Source organism: Panthera tigris, chromosome F2 (genome assembly GCF_018350195.1).
Source record: "Panthera tigris isolate Pti1 chromosome F2, P.tigris_Pti1_mat1.1, whole genome shotgun sequence".
Lineage (NCBI taxonomy): Eukaryota > Metazoa > Chordata > Mammalia > Carnivora > Felidae > Panthera > Panthera tigris.
This window is the reverse complement of record NC_056676.1, coordinates 5,209,650-5,236,438: the sequence shown is the minus strand read 5'-3', so window position 1 is coordinate 5,236,438 and position 26,789 is coordinate 5,209,650. Positions and strand designations below refer to the sequence as shown.

The following is a 26,789-nucleotide window of genomic DNA, read 5'->3' as shown; positions in this document are numbered from 1 at the left end:
GGACCTAAAGTTGGCCGTCCAGGGTCTCCTTCAGTGGGAAAATGTATCACTGTGCCCATTAGTTCAGAAATAAATAATTTTCATTTATCTTTAGGCATGCATTATATTTCGTGAATTTGACTCTTCACTCACTCACGACATGCTGTTTGCATGCTAAGTGATATGTAGTTACTATTTTGAAATTTTGGGATGTGTTTCTCCCCAGTTCACAGTTGCTTCTATTCGGCCCATGGCACTCACAGCACCTCCAGGAGTTGGACCACCACCAACCACTTTATGCATGAGGCTGAAATCGAAGGACACACAACATATCTCAAAAATCTATGAAAAAAAATAAATGGAAATCTAAAGCTTGACTGGTTAGAAAATGAAATGAGGTGTACATATATTCTACGAAATACGTCTTTTCCGAATGGGACTTTTTAAGGAATCAAAATGCACTCAATAAGATGTTATTTGAAAAGAAGTATGTATTATACAAGCCAAAGGCAGTGAGTTCTTAGATCATAAATATCTGTTATTGAAAGAGTCATAGTAATAGTGATAGGTATTACTAGAAAAGATGTAAAAGCGTACTGACTGAATGAACACAAATGTCAGGTCACAACCATCAGATCTTCGGTAATTTGGGCTTGTGAGTAGTTTGAGATTTTGCAGTTAAAACAAAGTTGTATTCTGATTTGACAGTGTTTAAGTAAATGTCCCGGCTTTTCTGTAGTTAGCATATGGCTTACAGCCTCATCGGTCATCTGTAAATTACAATCATCCTTGACTATTTGTTTCCTTGAGCTGGTCAGTTTTTCGTTGATTTGTGAAAATTGCGGGGTGAATCCGGTATTAGGGAAGGTCCTTGGATCGATGTGGTTAGACTTGAGGCATAATTCATCAGGCTGACATTAATTCACCGAGTATTTTTTTAAATGGGCATCTTTTCCACCAACCCATTCTTGTAAGTACCATGAGGACAGGACTGGTCTGCCTACTGACTTCCTGCCTTTCACGTCAGTCACGTGATCATCATAGATGCGTAATACCAGCCAAGAAGATGTACTGTCAGAATGTTCTCAGTGAAACATTCAGTTACAAGCATTGATGGACATCTATTTGCAGGTTCCCAAATGTTATCTATTTTTATATTTAGCACTCGAAGCACTACTAGTAATGAATATGCTGAAATTATAGTGGTGGTGGCCATTATTTTTGCATTCTTAATATATTCCAGGCACATAAATTACATCACTTAATCTACCCAACAATGACATGAGGTACGCATGATTATGGTCATGATTTTACAGATGAGATCACTGAAGACCAAAGAGATTTAATGCTTAAGGTAATGCAGCTCATAGGTGTTGAAAAGAAGATAATTAGGACACAACTGAAGGATAAGCAAAATAATTATTTCCCAGCTAACCGTGCTCCATAATCCAATTCTCCCATGCTCTGACTACCTCCAGAAAGTAGACAGGGCAGCATTTTACAACATCAAATCACAAAGTCACATTTCCAGAAATGACAGGTCACAGATGCTCCTATCCTGGCTGAAAGAGCAAAACCCTCCGTTGGCTTCAGTCTATGAGCCCGTCACCCCCTCTCGCCAGAAGGAAAGAGAGCTGAGTTAGGGCGCAAGTCAACATCGGGGCTTTCCACCTGTCCTCTCCTTTACTCCGGGTACCCCAAGGTCTTTACCTGTCCAGGGGTGTGCCCAATTGTGTCTTCAGCAGGCAGTTCAGACGACAAAGAGAGGGAGCAGGGCTCAGGAAGGCTAAGGTCCTAAGCTTGAATTCATTTAATGGCACAACTGCGTCTCCTACCCCCAACTGGCTATCTCTCAAAGAGCTGCAGGTGGACATTAGTGGTGATAGAAGAGATTGTGGAAAACCCATACAGATGCAGCTTCTTCACTGGGGCAAAGGGAAGACAAGTTTGCAAAGTACTACCAGGAGGTAGGTAGGGCAAGCGCGTGCTTCCCCAGTGCAGACGAGGAAAGGAAGGTCACCTGGAAGTGACATTAGCCAAATGTGTGGAGTCCCTCCTCAGGTTTTTTTATTTAATTTTTTAATGTTTATTTATTCTCGAGAGATAGAGACAGAGCACAAGCAGGGGAGAGGCAGAGAGAAAGGGAGACACAGAATGGGAAGCAGGCTCCAGGCTCTGAGCTGTCAGCACAGAGCCCGACGCGGGGCTCGAACCCCCGGATTGCGAGATCATAACCTGAGCCGCAGTCTGACGCGTAACCGACTGAGCCACCCAGGCGCCCCCCTCTCCTCAGTTTCTAAGCACGCACTGGTGACTCAGGGAAATCTGTCACAACTGTAAGAGCTCTAGGGGCTGGGATGATCGTTTTAACACATCTTACCTCTCAAAAAATTGCAAATAATGAATAAACCACCCCGATTTTAGAACTTTGAAGGATAAATTCATTTTTCTAGGGCTTTTGTTCCCAGCAGAATTTACATATGCAAGAGACCTGGAAAACTAATTTGTCTATAGAAGCAACGTTGATAGTTCCAGAAACAGAACTAAAATCCAATTATAATAAAATCCACTTATATTAAAGGAGTCAAGCTCCAAACTTGGGATTTTCAGATGACTTTTTAAAATTGTTTTGATGTAGAACAGTGGACACGAAATGTGAGAATCCATTAACATAGACTTTCTAGGATGACCAGACATCTCAGAGTAGAGACTTTGATTTAAAGCAAATAAACAAAAGTGAACCTTTACATATTGGGAAAAAACATTTATTTTTTTTTACCCTAAGTTGCAGAAGGTGTCCTCCAAGCTCCATCCCCTCCTCCCTACTCCACACTTTGAAATGCTCTCAGCGAGAGGGAGGGGTGTCCTAGGTAATCACCCAAGGCTCTGACTGCCCCCAGGAATATACCCTAGGAATTTTCTGAGCTATGCTGCTGTGGTGCTGAGAAAGCCGAGGTGTGGTTCCTTGTTAATTTTTGTCGTGTGGTTGTTGTTGATTCATCTTTACATATTTTATTTTTAATTTTATAATTCAGGAGCCATTCTTCCTTACTGCAAGTCAGCTGACAATCGTGTTTTAGTATCTTCCTGTAAATTCACTCTTGCAAGCATCCAAACTTGGGAAAATAATAGGCTATTAGTATGCTGAACAGTTTCTCCTAAGGGTCGCTGTGTTTTGCAAGCATCACCTGTGGCATATGCACTTCCTGGGCTGTGGGATGTGTTGCAGAGGGATGGGCATGGAGTTCGGAAGCACGTGGCTCTGGGTCTGGATCTGGAAGCCCCCAAACCACACCCCTGCCGTCACTGGTTAGCTGTGTAATCTTGAGCAAGTCCGTAGCTCCTGAGAAATCGTTTCCCTTCTGCAAAATGGAATAGACCTTTCTTGTCCTTGTTGTAAAGATTAAATGCAATAAAGCACCGAACACCATGCCAGGAACATCAGTTTATTGTCCTAGGATGTCATTGGATCATCCTCATTTATAAGAATAGGACTCAGAACGCAGAAAGGCACTGCCGGGCCAGCAGTCTGGCCCCAGTCTCTGGACCTCAAACCCATAGCGGTTTTCCATCCACATTGTGCATTGTGCATTGAAACTCCAGTTTCTTTTTTTTTTTAATTCTTTAAAAATATTTTTATTATTTTTGAGACAGAGAGAGACAGGGCATGAGCAGGGGAGGGGCAGAGAGAGAAGGAGACACAGAATCCGAAGCAGGCTCCAGGCTCTGAGCCGTCAGCACAGAGCCCGATGTGGGGCTCGAACTCACGAACCGTGAGATCATGACCTGGGCCAAAGTCGGACACTTAACCGACTGAGCCACCCAGGCACCTCTTGAAATCCAGTTTCTGAAGGCAGTTGGTGGGAAGTTCCATAGTATGTGTGGTGTCGGTGAGGAACTGGCTGAGTTCCCTTCACACTGGACCGTGTGCCCTTTCTCAGACGTCGGATTCACTACTTATTCTTATTTTTCTTAATTGTTGTTTAAAGTTTATTTATTTTGAGAGAGACAGAGCACATGTGGGGGAGGAACAGAGAGAGAGGCAGAGAGAGAGAGGGAGAGAGAGAGAATCCCAAGCAGGCTCTGCAGTGCAGAGCCCGATGTGTGACTCGAACTTAGGATCTGTGAGATCATGACCCAAGTTGAAATCCAGAGTCGGTGACTTGACCAACTGAGCCACGCAGGTGCCCAGATTGACCACTTATCCTAAACAAAAACCAGGGGCACCTGGGTGGCTCAGTCAGTTGAGCGGCCGACTTCAGCTCAGGTCATGATCTCGCAGTTCGTGGGTTTGAGCCCCATGTTGGGCTCTGTGCTGACAGCTCAGAGCCTGGAGAGGGCTTTGGATTCTGTGTCTCCCTCTCTCTCTGCCCCTCCCCCCTTTCAAAAGTAAATAAACAAAAACCAGGCCCCACCTCATTTAGGTGGAGGGGTCCACGTATCCTCTGCCGTTACTGTCTTCTGAAGTTGTATCTGGGGGAAGGGAGAAGAGAGCCACCGTTTACGAACACCTGTTGTGTGGCACCCTCTTTGCATGCACTCCCGTGGGACCTCCGCAGTGGGCCTCACTATGCGTGTGAGGACACAGGCTTCGGAAAGGTGCAGGATGCCTTCGGGGTCTGCACAGAGGTGAGCACGCGAGCCCACAGTCAAAACCAGGTCAGCTGTTTTTAATGGCAAAGCTACAAAATAAATCACCAGTGGCCCGGTGAAAATAAAAACACACTAACCTAAAAAGGTAGGCAGCCCATTACAAAGCTAAGAGAAGTGAGCAGCCCGTCACAGATCTATCAGGCTCAAAAGCTGACTCAACTTTGTTGTGTTTTTGTCTTTTTGTTTTTTCCCTTGTAACGACAGAGAGCCAGAGAGGGGTGGGTCCGTGGAAAGTTGGTTTGCAGATTTGCGAACGTCCCCGGAAACCATCGCGTGCCACGCACGTAGGCACCTCTGTCGGCAGGACTCCTCTCTTTCTGAAGAATAATTAATAAATATTTTCTTTTAGCATGTAACAAACAGTTGAACCAAACAATTATGTAAACTGGAAATGACCCAAAATGCTAGCAGTTAGCAGCGGCACAGTGAAACGCATTGTCGTGCACATGTGCGTTTTTGTCGCTCCCGCCTCTCTGGTGATCTGCACTTAATAGGAATATTTTAAACTATGTAGCTAAGCAACAGAGGTAATTGTTGCTTTCTAGAGCTTTTGTTAGCACTCTCACACAGCCCAAATATGCATAATTAGGTATAATGTCTATAAATCATTATTGTACACATGTGGGTAGTTAAGTGGAGTGAGAGAATAGTTCAATGAATTGAGCATATTCACTGAAAATGCTTTTTATTTGTTTTCTGTAGTCCATAATACTTTAAAATTATCATAACCCTTTACACTTTCTCCTAATAGCCAACCGTGACATTGAGAAAAACTTCATTTGCATTTTAGACTATGTTTAATATATTATTTAAACTTGGAATTCCTCTGATATGAATTCAGGAGAGAATAGACCGTCCTATCAAATATTATGTGCTTGTTTTTCCAGCCTCTTTTCTAGGAAGTAAAATGTTAAATTTTTCAGTTTATGTTGAATAGATCCCCACAAAAGGCTGCACCCTATAATCAGCATTATTTAAAGGGGCTAGTGTTGTGACTAAATTCTTCCCTGCATCCAAAAATGCTTTTAGTTACTATGGCAATATTTACTTGATCCTGGCAGTCCAGTGTTGATTTAGGGAGATAATTACCAGAAAGGAAGATGATGGAGATGTATTTTTGAGTGTCCTTGTCAGAGACAATGTTTATAAAAAATTAAATGAGACCAAAAAAGGCACATTGTCTTGGGCGCAGGCACTCTCTCCTGCAGCCATCACACAGGATGGCTGCCCTTTTCTTCCCTCCAAAGATGTTTATTAACACAGAATGCACTTCACTTGGTGTCTTTCACAGTCTTTAAGGGGGCTTATTATTTTGCGTTTTGCGTTTTCCATCCCCCACTCTGCCTTTAGAGACACAGAGAGGGCCCTGCTTCCTCTCCTTTTTTTTTTTTTTTTTTTTTTTTTTGTCTTAGTGAATATTAGGGGACCACTGCTGGGCTGTCAGGTGCATTTCACAGCCGGGGCTGGGTTACTGGGGAATCTGCATCTCTGCACCCTGAACAGGTGCATTTGCCCTGGGACCGGCTTGGGTAGGCTGACTGTCGTTATGCATATACGTGCACACACACATACAGCTAAACACATACACACATACATGCGACTATACACGCACACACTGTCCCTGCAGCTGGGCCACTGCCAAGAGTGAAGGGGGGACAGTAACAACTGGACTAGGACCACAGAGATCCAGTGGACTGTTCTGGACGGAGTAGCACGTGGAGGCCTGTTCTTAGTCACAGGGCTCTTGACGGTCAAGACTCCAGTTGACCCTCTACTGAAAACGATGAGTTCATGTGCCACATACTGCGGCCACTCACCTCTGGTTTCGTTGCCTTCTTACACAAATGTGTGCAAATACCAGGCCGGAAAATGTGTTACTAGTTAAGATATACGATCATGCTAATTCTCCCATTTGCTTGTATTTCCCTTGGCACGGAATTTCCGCGTGACAGTTATGAAAGTGAACAGGAAGCCTTGAAAGCTTCAGAACTCTTCATTACCATCTCTCTGTGGATGTATTTTGTATTTTAGCTAACATTCCACGAAATCTGAAAGTGTGCTTGAGAAACTGTGGAGGTAGAGAACATAAACCAAATAAGCTTTGAAGATACATTGCCACGCCAGCAGAGAAATCTGATGAATGTTTCTGTTATAATGCATAGTATTATGCATATTTGGTTTCCTTCTGGCTGGCTAGGATTTGCCAATAAAGAGGTATAGTAAGGGCGCCTGGGTGGCTCAGTGAGTTAAGCGTCTGACTCTTGATTTTGGTTCATGTCATGATCTCATGGCCGTGGGATTGAGTACCGCATTTGGGCTCCGCACGGAGTGTGGAGCCTGCTTGGGATTCTCTCTCTCTCTCTCTCTCTCTCTCTCTCTCTCTCTCCCTCTCTCTCTCCCCCTATCTCTCTCGGTCTCTCTCTCTCTCCCTCTGCTCCTCCCCCACTCATCCACACACACTCTCAGTATGAAAAAAAAAAAAAAAAGAAACAATAATTTCACATTCAGCACTCTGTTATTGTTAAGTATCTATTTCAGTACCCTGGAAACAATTAGCTCTTAATATGCTGAAAATTCTCCTAGCTCACTTCTTTAAATTTAATTCTCAGAGTATTAAGGTCTGTTTTGTTTTGTTTTATTTTAAGAAGATACATATTTTTCTCTTCAGTGTTTATAAAATTGATAGAGCTCACATATTCACATATTGTACTTACTCTATATGTATATCTGTATCAATCGATCTATCATCTGTTTGTGCAATTTTCTTAAAATAGTTTTTGCTTTTTTGTTTTGTTTTGTTTTTTGTAAATATTGGCTTTCTTTTTCCATAGAAGAAACCATGATAAAACCTATGGATGAGCACCTTCATTCAACTGCCCAAGAAAACTCCAGTGGGAAGGAAGACAGATATGGCTGCTATCGAGAGCTCGTGGTCAAATCTTTAATGCACTTGGGGAAATTGGAAAACAATGTGTCTGTTCAGACCGTGAGTGAGAATTTAAATGGCAGTGGCCTCCAGTGTGTCCAAGCGGAGAGTGATGAAGCGGATGAGCACTTCGTGGTTCATTCTGATGACGGAAAAGAAAAACTCAATGATCCCCAGCTTCGGTTCTGCTCTTCAGATGACAGCGAGAGTAGCTCTGAAAGTGCAGAGAATGGTTGGGACAGTGGCTCCAACGTCTCAGAAGAAACCAAACCGCACAGGGTCCCAAAGTATATCTTAGTGGATGATAGAAAAGACCTACTGGGAGCTGCTGAAATCAAAACCGAAGGTGACAAGTTTCTGTCTTGTGAAAACACGTGTGACCCCGAAACGGAAAGGAGAGACCCACAGAACCCTCGCGTGGAACCACTAGATGGCACAGGCCAGCCCTCGTGCGCGGGGGTGGAGGAAGATGGTAACGGGAGCCTGGCAGCCATGAGAGAAGAGTCCCTTGACCTGGAGAAAGCGAAGGGGAGCTTGAGTGTGCTGCAGCAGGCAATCGCTCTGCAGGCTGAGCGAGGTTGTGTTTTCCATAACACCTACAAGGAGTTGGACAGGTTCCTCTTGGAGCACCTGGCTGGGGAAAGGAGGCAGACCAAAGTTATTGACATGGGTGGAAGACAAATCTTGAACAGTAAACGTAAGACATTTTTTTTTTTTGTTTGTTTGCATTTCTTTTAGGAACAAAATGGCTTTAAGGGTTGGGAAAAAAAAATTAGTAAGATTTGATGACCACTTTCAGGTAGCTTTTGACAACTTGATGCAATTTAAAAAACCAATATATATTATAAAATGAACAATTTCTTTTTGTTTTCTTCTGCTTTGCTCTCTAGATTGTTGTCAGATCAAACTGGGTCAGTTTTGCGGTGTTCTTGCACGCAAAAAAAGGACCATTGCCCCTATTTCTTTTAATAAGACTGCTTCTTAAAAATATATAGTACTCCTCATGCACTACTTTATTGGACATGTTAGAAGTACATTAGTACTTACTGGGTTTTAAATCATTTTATTAATCAAATCAATTCCAGAAATTTAATTTTTCTTTCCCAGCCTCTTTTCGGGGTCATCTGACTGCTTCGGAGCTCCAGAAACTGGCAAGTCAGCCAGGATGATCCTTCTTGGATAAAACTGGATGTTAATGCTGTTTTAAGCCTGTGCTTTTACCCGGGCTCTAACTCAGGGCCCCAAATATCTGGGCCAAACATGAATGAGAGGATACATGTGCTTGGACTTTCAAATTGCTCCTCAACTTTAGGGAAAGTGTGTCCCCTGTCCCATAAAGATATTCCTCCCCCACCCCAAGTCTTGCACCAGATGGGCCTGGTGATAATTCTCAAATGGTGGTTCTCACGGGCCTAGAAAGCTTGTTTCAAATGGGTATTTCCCAGATCCCATCAGACCTACTGCTCCAGAACGTGCATTTTTAAGCACATTTTTCAGATGATTCTTGGGTGCCCTAAAGTCTGAGAACCATAGAATCAGGGGAGGCGTATCTTAGAGAAAATCAAGCTCATGGCCCCAGGGAGCTTACAAGAAAAATGTCTTAGTTTAGATGATCTTCTTGCTGAGATTTATGCGGACATGAATTGCATAGTTTGTCCTTTTAAGTCGATATTAGTACTCACCTGCAATCTTGTCAGTTACTGTCTTGCAGCTCAGAGCTGAGAAAATTAAAAAAGAATAAAATAATGTCATGTAGTGAGGAGCAAGGTAACAATACTATGCAAGCATCCTGCCAGCGTTGGGATTAGGATGGAGTATTAATGAGCAGTGTGTGTAGTTTGGGACAGGACCTACTAAATACTTAGCTCTGTGCGCTCCACTGGTATGCAACTTGTTGAACTTACTTGTGCATGTGCTTATTGTTGTTTTTTTTTCTTATGAACTACAAAATCAGACAAAAAAAGATAAAATTGACTTCAGATTCCAAAAAGTCATTATTTGTGAGATACTACATTTCGTTCATTCTAAGATACACAGTTTTCCCATTTAACATCTCTGAAATCAGAAGGGTACGCCATAATTTAACTTTTAGTTGTTGGCTTTTTTTTTTCTTTCTTACTAGCACACAAGATGAGGTTGCATCTTACAACTGATGATATCTTCCAGCCCATGACATTCAGTGTTTGGAGACACTTTAATTACTTGTGCCATAGCTTAAAATATTTGGTCATTTCTATAGAACTTAAAAATTTTGTTTGTCTGTTTTCGAAAAGACAACAAGGCCACAGAATCTGTGTTTGTGAACACGGGTCATGTAAGATTTAGGGAATCGCTAACGAGGGCTGGGTGCTCAACAGCATGACCAGGCGTGCCTTGGTGCCATGGTCCTGCCTTGCGGTGTTAGAAGCCTATGCAACAAGATCTAGACCAGACCCGTACGAAACAGAGACAAAGAGAGGTAAAGCTCGTAACGCACGAGAACCACAGGCTTCGTCTAGAGGGTGCCTGCAGCGTCCAAGTTAGGCATTCATTTCCCTGATCCGTGTTCCAGGCGTGGAAGCCAGTGGCTTAAGAGGCGCCTCTTTGTCTGGTGTGCAGTCCACACTCCGAGGTCAGTACTCACGCCAAGGGCCATTCCAGCTCTCCCCGAGACTGTCCTAACTTCCCATCCGCCTTGGGCGTGCAGCCCCACTTGTTAAGTGAGAAAGCATTAGCATCTTAAAATATCGTTTCACTCCAGCCTTCAGATGAGCCAGGAATCCCAAACTAATAAAAGTTGGTCTCGTTGACTAAGCATTTAGCGAGGCTGGAGGTCGCAGCGGATAGAATTTATCGGACAGCCTCGGACGCTGGCAGAGCCATAGGAACAATCACATGAGTATATCGGGCGTGAATAAGACTGTCCCAGGCAAACGGGGATGGAAGGTCACCAGGGGATGAGGTCACCCTCATGAAGATGCATCCGGCAAAGAAGATCAAAGGAAAAGAGCCAGGCCTGAGAGTCACCTGAGAGCGGGCTCCGTCTTCTTATCATGCAAACAGGTTCTGCCCCACAGAGCGTTTCATGGCATCCGTTTCACCCAGCGGAGGAGGCTTCCAGGCAGACGCGCCTGATGGACTGTCAGCGGACCACACCTGGTCAGGTGCCAGCCCTGCCTTATCTCCCACACCCTCTCTGGCTGCCTATAGACAAGTAACGTGGCGAGGAGAGGAAACGAGAGGCGCCAGGCCTTTCAATGTGGTTTAGAAATGTGGCCTCACCTGGACGGGATCCAAGGGAGGGAGGGCATCAAAACCCACACGGCTTCTCCTTTGCTCTAATTCCCTCTTGTCAACCCTCCTCATGTCACCTGAGTCGGACCTCGAGGATTTTCGATTCTCGGTCTACAGATACGATAGGCCTGAATCGACTCCAGAGTTGGCAGCATTGGGGGATTTACGTACCCATAAAACCACAGAGCAAGTCAAAACTCTTAACGTGCCTCTTGGCGTCTTGCAAAAGACAGAGAACAGTCTGGACACCCTGGCATTTAAAGCCTGTGCCTCCTTAAACGTAAACGCCCACGCGAGGCCTCCCTGTCTTCGGGCTGTTCATTTCTCACTTACAATTTCCAGCTTTCTCTCTGCCCACCGTCCTTCCCCGGCAATGCGTGTGGAACTTGAAGGGTCCTTGGCCCCTCCCGCTTTGCTGGAAGCCTGCCCCCAAATAATTGCATTACATACAACCTGCTGTGCCCATCTGCCCAGGACCGTTAATAATCCAACAACTGGGGTGGCGTGGTATCACACAGGCACGTCTGCTCGTCGCAGCAGCCTTCCCACCCCCGCCCCCCCCCCCCCACCGGAGACGGCTGTCGCATCCCGCGACATCACTCTGCCGTCGGTGCGGCGCTTGGGGCGGGAGCATATGGGCCCCCTCCTCCAGTGCCCTCGGCCTTCGGGCGGCAGGATCTCGCAGACTATTTGTTGTGGCTCCCAGCATCAAGTGGGTTCACTTTCTGTGACACTTGGTGTGCCGAGAGGCTGGCGAGCCAGCCTGGGCTGTGCACTAGCCCTGTCTCTGGGGCTCCCAGGCCTGCTCTGATTCTGGTTCCTCTGTGAGCACCGGGAGTGCCCCGTGATTGGTCTTACCATTCCGTTCCCGAGCTAGGGGGTGGCCTGGGCTCTAAACACATTTCTGTTTTCAGTTTACGTCGTTCAGTCACGACTACGAAAATGGCTCCAGAAGGCCTCTTCTGTGTCAGTTCCCATCCCACCGCTATTTGTGCGAATCCTCGTTTATTTCACATATTTTCTTTGTATTTGTACTCCTACCATGCTATATTTATGTTTATTTTACACAGCCCTTTATCTAACCCACCCTCAGCACGGCTCGATTCCCGCCCTCGCCCTCTAGGCCGCAGCCCCCTGGTGGCCTGACAGGTGGTGGCGCAAGGCATCCCTGCGGTCCCCTCTTCTACCCCGATGCTCCTGGCACTGCAGACCTCTCGAGGCCTCCTCCACTCCGTACTTCCGTTCCCCCTAGAATGTTTCCTGGCCGGCCCACCTTCCTGTTGCTTCAGGTTTCAGTTCCTGCGTTCAGAGTAAAATAAGTAAAGAAAGTTTCTCCTCAGCTGCTCTGTCCTGATCCAGAGTGACAAACCGTGGGGATTTGGGGACCTTGGGCCTCGGCGGCAGTGCTGATTGGTGGAGCGTGGCACCAGACGGCCTTCTTGACTCCTGCCTAACTCTGGTCAGAGCAGGCTCCGCCCCAGGTAGGACCTGGAGCCTTAGGGCAACAGGAGGGCAGGGGCCCACAGGGCTGAGACCAGAGTCTAGAAGCCCATCTAGACATGGTGGCTTCTCAGTTTTCTAACGTTGAATCTGGCTTTTTTGAAATTCCTTGAATACGGCATCGTTTGGGTTTGAATAAATTCATTCTTCTTTCTCACTTTTTTTTTTTCCTCCTCTGGCGGTGGGGTTCGTGTCTCATCATGAGACTCTAACTACAAGACAACTTCAGACCATCTCCGTTTGTTAACACTCGCCTGCCCCGTGTCAGCCTTTGCTTAGGAAACCAAGAAAATTGAAAATGTTTTTCATGCTTCCACAGGTCTCAGTTGAGGGTCTGATTCAAGGCAGCGTGAGAAGAATGTTTATGATGTAAACACGGAACGAAGTGAAAATGTCACCCCGCAAGGCCACTGTGTTGAATGGGAAGGGAAAGGAGGCGTGTCGAATGAATCTCTTGATTTACTTTCTCTGTAGATTCACCGAGGCCTGAAAAGAGGGAGACCAAGTGCCCCATCCCGGGGTGCGACGGCACGGGACATGTGACGGGACTCTACCCCCACCACCGCAGCCTTTCGGGGTGCCCCCACAAAGTGCGGGTTCCCCTGGAAAGTGAGTACTGCTTATCCCCAAAGCAAGTAGGCCTCTTCCCATATGCACCATGGCATCGGGGTGTTACCCTCTTTCTCCTCCAATGTGGACTTAGGGATGCAAATAGAAAGATTCCTCTCTGCGTCACGATAATCTCCAAGTAACTATGTTAATAGAAAACCTGAAGTAAGGGTGCCTGGGTGGCTCAGTCGGTTGAGCCTCAGACTCCAGCTCAGCTCATAATCTCACGGTTCGTGGGTTTATACCTCCCGTCACTCTGTGCTGACGGCTCAGAGCCTGGAGCCTGCTTTGGATTCTGTTTCTCTCTCTCTCTCTCTGTCTCGCTCTCTGCCCCTCCCTCACACTCTGTCTCTCCCCAAAATAACTAAACACTAAAAAATTGTCTTTAAAAGAAGAACACTTGGGGTACAGTTAGGCCAATAGAACAGGAGACGACCGACATTGAGAAAAGAATCTGTTACCGTTCCTGAGAGAAGGGTGCGGGCCACGCCAGGCAGGGCCACGCAGGGAAGCACAGGCGTCCTCCAGTGGTGTGGGGGTGGGGTGGGGAGGGGTTACGTGTGGCTTCTGTGGGAAGGAGCAGAGGAAGCAGGCTTAGGACTGGCTAGTTTGAATATTCTCAGTAGGCTCTGGGGCTTGGGGGTTGTCCATTAGTGTCTGATACCTGGCAGGGGGAGAGCGCGAGTCTGATAAAGGAGGCGGTTTTGGGTGTGGGCTCACGATTGGTTGCTTTGCCTTCGAAAGCTATTTGAGAGGGCAGTCTCTCCGGGGTGTGCAGGGCCCCAGGTGTCCAGGCATCAGAACACAGAAAGTAAAAGGCACGGTTCATTCGCCGTGTGACCGCACAGCCCTTCCTCACCCGCGGGTGTGGCTGCCTTAAGCCCACGAGCGGCCTCAGCCTCCGTGCTGCATGTAAGCGTAAGGGATGCATCCCACCCAGTGTCCACGTGGCCCCCGCTCCCTGTAGAAGCTGGTGGTGGCGGCCGTGGCTCCCCAGGGCGTCCTGCAGGAGCGGAAGGCGCTGAGCAAAAGCAAACATCGGTTGGTCTCACGAGCCACAGCCTCGCTCTGACGCTAGGAGACTGGGGAAAGAAAGGGCTGCCTCCTCAGTTTCGAAGTATCGACGTGCCACATCCTCTCCTTTCTGAACCCACTTATTGAAATCCCTCTTGGGTCATCCAAGCCACAGTAGTGGGGATGCCTCAACGTCAGCTCTCTCCAAAGCACGCTTTTGCCAATCACCGAATCTGATCTGCTCAGCACGGGCCTATCAGATCAGCCCTTCACCCGCCTGCTTACCCGGTCGTTCACCCGGCCGTGCTGTTTCACCAGTAGCTGGATGGCGGTGGGGGTGGGCAGTGGGGGGCAATGGACAAGGAATCAAAAGAACACCTCTTAGAAAGTAAAGAAGACTGTACTTGGGTCACACTGTGGGGAAAAGATGGAAGGAACGATTTGACAGGGAAAAGCACATACCCGTAAAAGGAAGTTTATGAGCTTCTCAGGTTAGGGAAAATAGAAGCAGAATAGTCTCGTTTGAGCCTGGTGTTACCCACAACGTGAAGTTTAGAGAAACTAAAACTTGAACAAGCTTGCTGAATTTCATCGTTGAAGTTCTTCAAGGGCTCATTTGTTTCAACCCAAACACCTGTGGGAGGGAGCGTGGTGGGTTATATAACCAAGTTCGTGTGAATGCAAAGCTGGGAAGTCAGTCTGTCAGTGGGTTATGTATTTATGGTGTATTATTCTCTTCTTTTATGTGACATTTTGTGCTTAGTCCTTGCCATGCATGAAAACGTGCTCAAGTGCCCCACCCCGGGATGCACAGGAAGAGGGCATGTGAACAGCAACCGCAACACCCACAGGAGGTAATCGTGATGAGGCGCCAACCTTTTACCTTACAAAGAGACGTGGCAGAACCTTTCCCCCAAGAAAAGAAGGAACTAACAATGTGTTACCAAAATCGCTGGATCGCTATCAAATATGTTGCCACTTGAAGCAGAGAAGTATTCTCAGCATGTGCAGAGTGAATCAAACAAAAAAACACAATTTACTTTCCTAGAAATTTTCATGTAGCAGCCAGTTATGCAAACAAAAACGTTCTATTTGAAGACTAGCGTTATGTATTCATACAGTCACACAAATAGAACGTGTTCTGTTTTGCTCTGGAATCTCACCATGGCTGTTTTTGCATTGAAAGGAGTTGCGTAGGTTTATCTTGGATTCCATCCAGTAAGCACTAAAAAGGTACCAAAGAGGGACGCCCGGGTGGCTCGTTCGGTTAAGCGCCCGGCTCTTGGTTTCAGCTCAGGTCATGATCTCACGGTTCCCTAGTTCGAGTCCAGCGTCGGGCTCTGCACTGACAGTGCGGAGCCTGCTTGGGATTCTCTCTCTCCTTTTCTACCCCTCCCTGGCTGTCTCTCTCTCTCTCTCTCAAAATAAATAAATAAACTTAAAAAATAAAAAAAGGTACCAAAAGGGCTTCAGTGTACTGTGGTTCTCACTATAAACCAGGAAGATTCCAGATGCGTTACATTGAGATTGTCACCCACTTAAAACACATATGTGCATTTACACACAAATGTGTTGGGCATATGTAAATACTTTTGTTGGAAATTCCTACTGTTTTATGTGTACTTTATACCATTTGACTCGTAAGCATATGGCCAGAAAACTTCGTATTCGGTACTTTAAATTTGAACTGATTTAAAATTAAGTCCCTAACATTTTTCTGAAGATCTTAAGATAAACCATGGAATTTTCATGCTAGCTTCTATAGCTGGGCACATTCCAGTTGGAGTGGGTGCGTTCTACTTAAAATGTTACGGAGTTTCGGAAGAATTTAGATTTTTCTCCCTTACACAATTTTCTGATTTTAAAACTGAGTTTCTTATTCATCAGTTCTGGGATGTGATTGGGGGGCGGGGGAAATGATGACACAAGAGTTTGCAAAACGCTTTTGGGATCCGTTAGGGTGGGAAGGGGGCTAATGTTAATATGACTTCACATTTAATGTATGCCAAGTACGCTCTAAGGTACATGCCAAAGCAAATTACTTCATCTTTTTAACTCAGATCCTCCTTTTCTTTTTTTTTTTTTCTAAACAGTCTTTCTGGTTGTCCAATTGCTGCAGCTGAAAAATTGGCAATGTCCCAAGACAAAAGTCAGCTTGATTCGCCCAAAAGCGGCCAGTGTCCTGACCCGGTTCACAGGTACGACCCTCCCATGGCGTTCCTAGTAGGATGTGCGTGCCATGCTCCCACACGATGCCGCCCATGTCCCCTCGTGTGCCAGTTCTCTATGGCCTGACCTTCGTTCTCAACTACCAGGGTCTGAGAGGCTGGCCCAGTTAATCGTACTGCCACTTAAATGGGCTTAAGTGGCCAGACCCTCCAGAAGTTCACCAGGAAATTGATCTGCATGTAAAGGAAACATAATGTGGGTGAATCTAAAAGAAATAAAATAAGGGCTCCTGGGTGACCCAGTGAAGCGTCAAACTCTTGATTTCTGCACAAGTCACGATCTCACGATTCATGCGGTCAAGCCCCGTGTCGGGCTCTGTGCCGATAGCCTGATAGCGTAGAGCCTGCTTGGGATTCTCTCTCTCTCTCTCTCTGTCCCTCCCCTGCTCTGGTGCACGTGCTCTCTGGCTCTCTTTCTCTCTCCAAAATAAATAAGCTTAAAAAAAGCAATACAGTTTATAACATATATTAATCAAAATTCTCTGTCACGAAGTGCAACCCATCCCCCACTAGTTAGGTAAGCACTCCCGATGATTAACCTTTATGCCTGCAGAAAATGCCTTCATAAATCACTCATACCTACCCAAAGTACGTGATGGTGTATATTCATTCTTGTGTTCCAGCTACACATGTAGTTCCTTTAAAACAAAAATTCATTCCCTGAGTTGATAACTATTAATGAAACCTCTCCTATTTGCCCCAAGTACTTCATAAGCTCAAGCAGGTTGGAAGACCTTACATATCCCTAAAAAATAAGCTATGTGTGATGGCACAATGAGAAGTTGTATGTTTATTAATATACAAATCATATATGTAGGAAAAGTGATTTCGGGGTTAAAATAGATGACCAGATCTTCATTGTTGTTACTGAGACACTGAAATGCAAAGTAGTTATTAGGAGTATTTTCAAGATAGGACTTCCCTTAATATGTGCTCTTATAGACTTAATTAAAAGAGTCAAAAATCCCATGAGTGGAGAACATATGTCAAGCAAAGATCATGAATTACCAAATAGCAATGAAAAATCTTACAACAAAGGGGCGCCTGGGTGGCTCAGTCAGTTAAGTGTCCGACTTCAGATCAGGTCATGATCTCACGGTTTGCGAGTTTGAGCCCCACATGGGGCTCTGTGCTGACAGCCCTGAGCATGGAACTTGCGTCAGATTGTCTCTGTCTCTCTCTCTGTCTCTGTCTCTGTCTCTCTGTCTCTCTCTGACCCTCCCCTGCTCATTCTCTCCCTCTGTCTCTCTCTCTCTCTCTCTCTCTCAAAAATAAATAAATAAACATTTTGAAAAAAGACAAAAACATCTTACAACAAAGTTCTTGGGTAATATGACCATATTCTCTTAGTTTCTCCCTAAGCAGGTTATTTATCAAATACAGAAATAGCATGATGTTTTATTTTGCTAATTTCTGAAAAAAAAAAAGTTGTTTTAGGCTAGAACGCTGATATATTAGGGGTAGAAACCAAATTACATATACAATAACTAGACCAACTAACTACTCAAATATTTTTATGTAGCAGCTAAAATGCATTTTACCTAATCCGAGAAATATCATTGAAATTTTGGCATTCGGATGAGTCAGGGAAGTTTTGGTGGAAAACGAAAGAAAAACACATATGTATTTTTGATGTTGCTAAATTCTGAGAGGTACACTTGTTCATGCTCTTTCACCATTAGACACATATTTGTGTTTTTCTTGGTTACACAAATATGATGCCCTTGTTTAATCTAAGTACAATGGTTCTAAGGAAATCGTTAATTCAGATGTAACTTGGATTAAGATAATTCTATTGAAAAATGTGATAGCTATGACAGTATGGTAATTGTGATTCATACTGAAAAGATGGCAGTTTAATAGATAAAATAATACCTTAAGTATTATTTACATCAACAAAAACATTCCAACGAAAGGGGGAAAAGGGTGAAAAGCCTGAGAAACTCCTAATTCAGAAGTCAAGTTTCTGGTGCCCATACTGCCCCTGCCCCCGTCAAGCTCCCATCAGCTCTGCTGAAGGAGAGCAGGGCTCAGCATTGCTTCTTCCGAACTGACTGTAATGCCATCTGGACACCAGCTACAATCGTGACTTTTCGTGAATCAGCCAATCTGATGAACAGTCCTAACAAGCAGAATGCGCACGCCTTGTCAGTGCCCTAATGAGAGTTACATGGCACTTTCCTCTGTGGAGCTCAAAGCGCCAACAGTCATCAAACACTTGCTCCTCATTGCATCCACATAAGATGAGTGCAAAATTGCACATTCCTCTTTTACTCATGGGGGACTCGGACCCATGACATGCAGCCTTACCATAGCCACCCTGAGTCCTTAGTACCTCCTGTCTCTGGCTCCTGGCACTCTGTGCTTTATCCTGCTGTGACCACGGCTCTTCTCCACAGTGCACTGTCTCTGTGGGTACCAACAGGCATGACACATTTGGTCTGCTTTAAATTCTGATGCTAATATGCTCACCAAGAGTTTCACCATATTTCTTCTAAACTCTCCCCTTTTTCTTCAGGACGAGCTTGGTGAAACAAATTGAATTCAATTTCCGATCACAAGCCATCACCTCTCCCAGAGCCACGGTGTCAAAAGAACAAGAGAAGTTTGGGAAAGTACCTTTCGATTATGCCAGTTTCGATGCCCAGGTTTTTGGCAAACGCCCTCTCGTACAAACAGGTCAAGGACGAAAAACGCCACCATTTCCTGAATGTAAGTTTCAAATCCTAATCCTTATTCCAAAACCAGCACCTTGCCTGAGTGTGTTGGGGGGGGGGGTGTACTCAAATGTAGAATATTGCTCAGTGTTGCTCAGTGTTCTGATTTTGCATGAGGTTACACTGAATATGGTGAATAGTTAATGGACTAATTATTTTACAAACACTGTGCCATTGCTGAATCGACATACAGTAATTTACTAAAGAAATATTTAGTTCACATTTAGGTGGGATTGGGATTCATATATTGAAACTGTAATAATCATCACAATTTTGGTTCATACTGAAATTATGGAAATTTAATACATAAGATGTTGAAATACTACTTCAAATGGTGCTTAAATCTGCAAGAGCAATTAGTCCGAAAGTGAGAGAAGAAGTGAAAAGTCTGAGAAACTCACGGTTCAGAAATCAAGATTTTACTAGAGAGCAATATGGTAACCGCATATTTAAGAATGACTATAGAGTCACTTAAAGTGTGTTAATACTCCAGTGGTGTCACATCCATGTAGAAGATCAGAGCTCAAAGATGCTATGATATGTACAACTTGGGTGTTCTTACTAACACATTTCTTCAAGTGTTTTAGAGTCTTTGAATATTCTAACGAAAAGGTAAGAGAGTGAGCGTTGGGAGAAACCCAGGCATGATTTCTTTGTCATGGTAACAGTCATAAGGAAAGAAGTGAAGTGATTCCCCAGTTTGAGTTCTCCATAGACCATGGATTAGTTACAACATACACATCCATGGAATCTCTTCGATCTACCTAGTTACCTAGACTGAGTGCTCTCAGGACACATACTATGCGCTTCATTCTCTGGTGTTGGTCACTTCCTTCCAAGAACTGTCATGTTATATAAAACCTAGCAGTGATAAACAGACTTGAAAGGAATTGGCCCATCGAGAGCAAGTACATTCCACTCCAAAAGATATTTTATCTATTCTTACCCAAAATAGGCCAGCCAACATAAATAACACTGACAATAATCCTGTTAGATCCAGGAAAAAATTCGTTTGCACCTACACATACGCACACAATGTTCTCTATTATAAAAATGCAAAATATACCCACATGCATGCACATACACATATATGTTTGATTCGGGTGAAGCTGGTTAAGGGCATTCTATACACTTATGCAACACAGATGTTGGTTTAAAAATGCAAACCATTCAGTGACATTCCTACGTTTTTGCAACAATAGGAACAATATTTGGTAATGCTTTCAATTACTTCATGAAAAATAATGATCAAATATTTAGAATAAGCAACATTTACAGCAAAATAAATAAGTACTTCTATGTTATCCCACTTAAATCTTGGGTGTTTCTCCCATGACCTTGAGTGATGTTTACAAACACCCAGAGTGAAAGGAAATATGGTTAATTTTCTCTCTCAGTAATGCCTTGGTGCCACAGCAGAAACATAAAACAGAAACTCAGCCTTGATAACTAAATTGCCTTTCTGCTCACCCTGAGAACATTTTCTCTGTCCTTTACTTATCGTGCTCTACCTAAATATGCAAAATGCCAGCTCATTAAAGACACTGCCGTGTATGTAGTCCCATGTAGTTGGACGTGAGGAACAATTTCTGCTGCTTTAAGCACAAAACAAACCTGAATGTCAAATAATAAGAATGCAATTCGATGTCTAAATATAAACGGTTACTATGAAAACAAATGTCGAAAGGGTACACTTTTTTCTCTACAGGAATCACTGGTCCTCACACATACATGGTTCACAGATGTACGAGTCTTAAACTCCTGTAGTCTCTGATGGGTTTTGCTAATGTGGTTTTGAATCTACAATTTTTGCCACAAAGGCTTCCAGTGCACCTGCCCCATCACATGAGTTACAGAGTTTTTACCATCAGACGTGTAAAGACGAAAAATATCAAGAGAATAGACCTTCTTCCCCAGCAATCACAACGTTTGGTCTGGGAGACTTCTGCGAAAACCGATCTGAATCCCCTTTGTTTAATGTACCAGTAGACAATGGATCGTGTTTTTTAAAATCTGTTCTTAACATATTTCAGTGCAAGAAGTTATATCTTTAAAACAAATCTATTTAATGACGAAAACCACGTCCGTGCAATTGCTAATCAAATCTCTCTTCAACAGCAAAGCATTTTTCAAATCCAGGGAAATTTCCTAATCGACTGCCTAGTGCGGGCGCCCACACACAGAGCCCTTGTCGTGCCAGCTCTTACAGCTACGGTCAATGTAGTGAAGACACCCACATAGCAGCAACTGCTGCCATCCTGAACCTTTCCACCCGCTGCAGGGAAACTGCAGACATCCTCTCCAACAAACCACAGAGTCTGCATGCCAAGGTAGGCCAGTCCAAGAGCCCGGAGGGTGGGCCAGTGACTGAACCGTGAGAATAAACTGCTTTTCGTGTTCCTAACCACATTCACTGCCACGCCGCTCCCCCACCCCTAAAGCACATCCCTTCCCCGTCCTAGGAAGAGGGCCTGAGTGTAGTGGCTTCGGGGAGGAGTGAAAGAGTGTTGTTCTTGAAGGTGGTACCCCAGAGTCTGGGGAGACGTGCGTTGCGGAGATTTGTAGATTTCAGACCTAGCTTTGTGTTGGGGACTTTGTAGATTTCAGACCTACCTTTGTGTTGGGCACACAAGAGAGAGGCTTGCCGTTAAAACCAGTGTGAACAATGGAAGCTTTCTGCTGTCAAAGGTGGTAGGGAATGTCGGAGTACACAGGGACTTGTAAAACAGTTGCAAAATTGACCCGTCCGATTTTGTGATTGTCCGCGTTACTACTGTGTAATGGAAGGTAGTCTCGGTTGCTATGGTATTCTCAAAGGACACATAGTAAAACCTGGATACACTAAATCAACATGAGATGGTTTGGGAGGTGGGGGGCACTTGAGAACTCGGGGCGTTCAAATCCAAAATCAAAGTCTGCGAACTTTCTGAAGATGCCACATTTCTGAAGCCGATGAAATTAACCACGTCTCTCCACTAATCTCTCCTCTCTAACAATGAGAAGTAGACATCCATGTTTAGGATACCTTGATGGCAACAAAAAACAAAGATGTCCCAGTTCTTGCCTTTTGAAGAGGAGGGGTTTCTCACGCTCCAGAGTAGCAAGCGAGCCTCAGAGCCCCAGAGGGACTAGGAGAGCTTCTCCGCAGGCCGTCAGCTGGAGCCTGTAACTCCTGTCTATGCAAAGGGCTCAGTTAGAAGAAATGCTTTTCCTCCTTAGATGGCTGAAGCCAGCTGAAGCAAAGTGCCCAGGCTTATCTGGAGAAGAGATTTTACCCTTGCTTTAAGTGGGAGATCTCCTGGGTTAAAACTCTAGCCCCGAAACTCAGGCGATTAGCATGGATGGCTCTCTTTTTCCCTGTAAGCTCAACCCCATCCCTGGTGTGGTCAGCTGCTCACCTAAGCCTGCCAGGCCTTCAGGAGAGCAGGGAACGTGGTGCCATCGAGCATTTGACAGAAGAATCAGAATTAGCTTCTGGACAAATCTGAGCCAAGTAAACCCCAGGAAGAGTTGGTGGCCAAAAACCACTCAAAAACAATTTTTAAACAAATGAGGTTCTTAAACAAAGAAAAACGCATCCTCTGAAAACGGTAAAGAAAATACCGAGCTATCCGAATTCAAAAGCATTCGGGTCAGAAATTATTTATAGAAACGAATTATTATTTAGGGTGCTCTCAGGGCTACTTTAGTTCATTTTTATCCATTTTTTAAAACCTGAGTAAATTTCTCCTTTTGCAAAGGGATGTTCTAACACACAGCCAGTTGGAGAAAGCCTGAAATATCCACTGTCTTGGGCTTTATAGTATTTGTTGTTAAGGCTGTCCTTTGAGAATAATGATTAATGCTACCTAAATTACTTGAGCAAAGGGCTGCAGAATGAGGGCTTTCCATCTGCGTGTGTAGATATTTTTTTGTTGTTTTTTGGAATTCTGCCTTTAACCTTTATATTCTCCACGTTCTGTTAGTTGCTGGGGCCAGATAAGGAATCAAACAAAGATGACCGAAATCTGAGAGTTTTTTTTTTTTTTTTTTTTTTTCTTATTGCTATACGTGTTTTGTTCTTTTCTTGAATACTTTCTGGTCAGAAGCGTGACTGTTAAATTGGCGCATTCCAAAAATCCAAATAAGTGGCTTCTGCGTCTGTTCTTACACCCCTGTCGGGAGCACTGTGTGTGCCAGGGTTATTCTGCGGAGCGGATGCCCCCGCCCGGGCTGACAGGACGCACTGTGTGTCCCAGCCCCCAGACGGCCAGGCAAGTCTTACCCGCAGAAGCCAAACCACTGATGTATGATGAGGAAGAGGAGACACAGAGTGCAACAAGCGACTTTCAGGCGGACTTTATTCCACTCGCAGTTCAAAAAGCCGTTTTCCTACAGCGGTGGTGAAAACAGGATAAATAGGTCCCCCCTACGGTGTCACTACGTGCGAATCCCTCTTCCAGGGACACGTTCGCACACGACTGCAACGTCTTGCAGAGCTCTCTCCTAGCTGGACCCTGTGCTCCAGATATCAAAGAGGACCTCATAAATCCCCGAAGCCACAACAACAACAACAAAAGTAATGATCGTAGCAAAACAATGAGAAAAGGCCAAAGCAATTAACCCCGCCAAGTGGCCTCTGATCCAAGAGTGCCCAGCGCACGCTAGTTCTACTCAGTGTTGCACTTTGCTCCGTGCCCTTTACCTCATCTAGGATTCACTATATATGAACAGTCCTCCCCTCCATGTTGAATGCTAGCCGGATTCTCTATCCACTGTGATTTGATTTTTCCTCCGTGGTGGTTCCCGTGCTTATTTCTGCTAACCAAAACCCGCAGATCTCTTGAGCTCCTTGTTTGGTTGGAAGGATGTAGAGATATACAGATGTGCCCTCCTCTACTCTTATAGCTGAGCAGAGGAGCGTTTTTTGATGTACTAGAGAGATACTCTGGCAGCTGGACTCTTAGCCGTACCCACGAAACGGTCTACGAGGGTTCGACTGGCCAGCTGCGTGTTAAATCCTGCCACAGACCCTGCCTTCAGGGAGCTTATGGGCAAGGCAGAAAGAAAGAAATCGTTGTCCCAGGTGGGGAGCTGGGTTTCCAGAGATGACATTTCTAGTGTTAAGGGGAGGCAAGAGTGGCTTTTATCAGAACTTGGCTGAGGGCAGACCGCTCACTTCCTTGATGGAATGGGCTTCTCTGACGTTGCCTGAAGAGCCCAGTCAAAGAACAAATTAGAGACCACACTGTCACGTGTGGAGGCCACCTTTTTAAAATCAAGCCAAAGGACACTAACCTTGAAATTGCCTTCCTGCCTACTTGTTGGGGTCACATACAGGTTTTCTTTGTGCCACGTGTAAGCTCACGACTGCCTCCGAGTTCAGTGGCAGGTTCATGGTTTCGTGCGAAATCCCTGCTCTCGTAGAAAACAAAGGGAGCAGAGACTGTTCAGAGAGTCAACGCAACTGTGAGTTCCTGCAGAGTCTAGAAGCAGTGAAGGGACAACACGGATACTCTACATCGTTCTGAAGTCGCGCGGCCCCGAGCAGCAGTCTACCCGACGCTGCCGAGACGCTTCCCTCAGGGACCCTTTCCCCACACCGTGTTGAGAAAAATCAGTGCTAACATTGCCCATCGCTGCCCCACTGAGTCCATTATAGCTTGAAAGCAGAGGTTAAGAGGAATTGTGTATTTGTTAAAAGACAGTCCGGCACGTTCCCAGCACATGTACACCACCCACATCACCTGTATGTTGTTTTAAATATCTCTCTAAGGCATCAAGTCAGAAGAAGTCAGTGGTACCCATAGTAGTGGGTATCGTATCGTTGGTATAATGTCCTTCGTCTTAATAATAGGAGTTTGTAAAACGGGCATGGGCCACAACCTCAGACACTCCCTCTTTGGTCCCACGGCCGTCACTGCCGTTAGGGGCCCCGCATTAGCAGAAAGGGGCAGCAGGCGCAGAGCAAGCCCGGGTTGGCTGAGTTGGCCGAGCGCTTTCCTCTGGCCCCTGAGCGCACGGGCCAGTGCTTGTTGGAGACCCTCCCCGCGGCCTTCCTTCCTCCCGCCCTCAGCAGCAGAGGTAGGAACACGCACGCGGTCTATCTTTATCCCGATCGCTTCTGCTTGCCAAGCATTCTGTTGTTTGTTTTGGTGTTTTCCCCACCTGTTTAGACGAAGTGGCATATGCACAGTATGCCTTAAAAGAAAACAAAAAACTGACACTCGGTTGAAACGCTTAAAGTTCAAAATCTGTTTTGTGCTTGAATAAGGCCGAGAAACAACATGATAGCACTTCACCATTCTTGCTGCCCGGTATCGGAAATCGCCTGATGGCTCTTGGGATGCTTAGAATCCAAAAGCAGCCTTTTTCAGTAACTTGAGTATCGTGTCAGATTGTATCACGTATTTTCAGTGAAATGTTTCAAGAGACGTGGGTCACAGATCACAAGGAACCAACTGATATGTGTGATTACATTGAATAATTCTCTCCTTGCCCCTGAGTGCAGTAGCAGTGGGATGTCTCTTTCGGCATCGAAAACCCAGTCAAACTGTTATTATTATTAGCTGTCATTTATTGAACACCTACTATGTGCCAGGCACTGTAAATAAGCACTTTGCCTATGTTAATTCTTTTTTTTTCATTTTTAATAACATTAGTAAACATTCATTTCATGTTTATTTAATTTAATAAAATTTAATAAACATTCATTTTTGAGAGAGAGACAGACAGAACGTGAGCGGGGAGAGAGAGCGGGCAGAGAGAGAGGGAGACACAACCTCTGAAGCAGGTCCCAGGCTTTGAGCTGTCAGCGCAGAGCCCCACGCGGGGCTCGAACTCACGAACCATGAGATCATGACCTGAGGTGAAGTCGGGCGCTTAACCGACTGAGCCACCCAGGCGCCCTGACTGTGTTAATTCTTTTTAATCCTTCTAGAAACTCTGTAAAGAAGATATCATCCCACTTAGCAGATGAAGAAATAGTAGCATAGAGACATTAAATAATTTTCTCTTATTAATTGGAACTAAAATTTTAATTCATACCTGTCCAATTTCTTACGCTCTTAAAGTTCTTATCATTATCTTATCATTATCATTATCATTATCTTATTATGTGTTATGTAGACTGTTGTCCAACTTAAGAATCTTCACTGACTTTGGTTCCGAGTCTCAGACAATGGCTTTCGGGAAATGGTTAGAAATTTTATTTTAATTTCATACCTTATGTCAGACACTGATTTCTTCCCTGAATTCCGTCATTCTATTTATAGTGAGCACACTTCATAAGCTAATACTCTGAACTTAATAGTTTTGATGCTCAGGTACTATAGAGTAATATATGCTATATATATATTTTTTATTATTAATACCCTACCTGCTTTGACAACATCAGATAGCTTTCAATACAGAAAAGATCCTCTCCAAACAAAGCACCTGGCAGTAAAAGTGGAAGAACATGAGCCAGAAGGTGAAAGTTGGGGGCTAATCGCGGCAGCAGCCTAAGCAGAGGGACGCTTAATGTCTGCACTCCTGTTAGCCAAGTCAAAAAGGGAAAGACGGCCTATCCTGTGTTCATGGAAACCTTGTCGAATAAGGAAAACAATGCTGTCTTGTTATATCTGTGTTTTGAGAGTTAATAATTTTCACAGTCAGAACACTTAAGATAAAGCTCTCTTTTTGCTTTTACTTCATCGCCATCTTTGAATGTATCCTTTTTCATTATTAAAACAATATAACACTGCCATTTGCCTGGATAATATTGGAGGCTTGCTTTAAGACTACCTTCTAAATCCAAGCACAGTAATTTCTGTGTTTTCCCTTTTGTTCTTCAGAAAACAAATGTCTACCCTTTCCCCCTGGTTGTAAGCATAATAGGGATTCGGGGTTGTTTCCTGCTTTCCGTGATAG

The 26,789-nt window shown here is 44.8% G+C and overlaps 1 protein-coding gene across 3 annotated transcripts in view; it reads left to right on the top strand.

Moving 5' to 3' along the window:
- Positions 1-26,789, top strand: part of ST18 (ST18 C2H2C-type zinc finger transcription factor) — a 108,599-nt gene that overhangs the window by 42,652 nt on the left and 39,158 nt on the right. For all 3 annotated transcript variants that reach the window (XM_042972951.1, XM_042972950.1, XM_042972952.1), the window contains exons 6-11: positions 7,464-8,255; positions 12,806-12,940; positions 14,718-14,808; positions 16,048-16,152; positions 18,701-18,894; positions 21,018-21,229. In XM_042972951.1, coding sequence (XP_042828885.1) covers positions 7,464-8,255; positions 12,806-12,940; positions 14,718-14,808; positions 16,048-16,152; positions 18,701-18,894; positions 21,018-21,229 — 1,529 coding nt within the window. The remainder of the gene's footprint in view (positions 1-7,463; positions 8,256-12,805; positions 12,941-14,717; positions 14,809-16,047; positions 16,153-18,700; positions 18,895-21,017; positions 21,230-26,789) is intronic.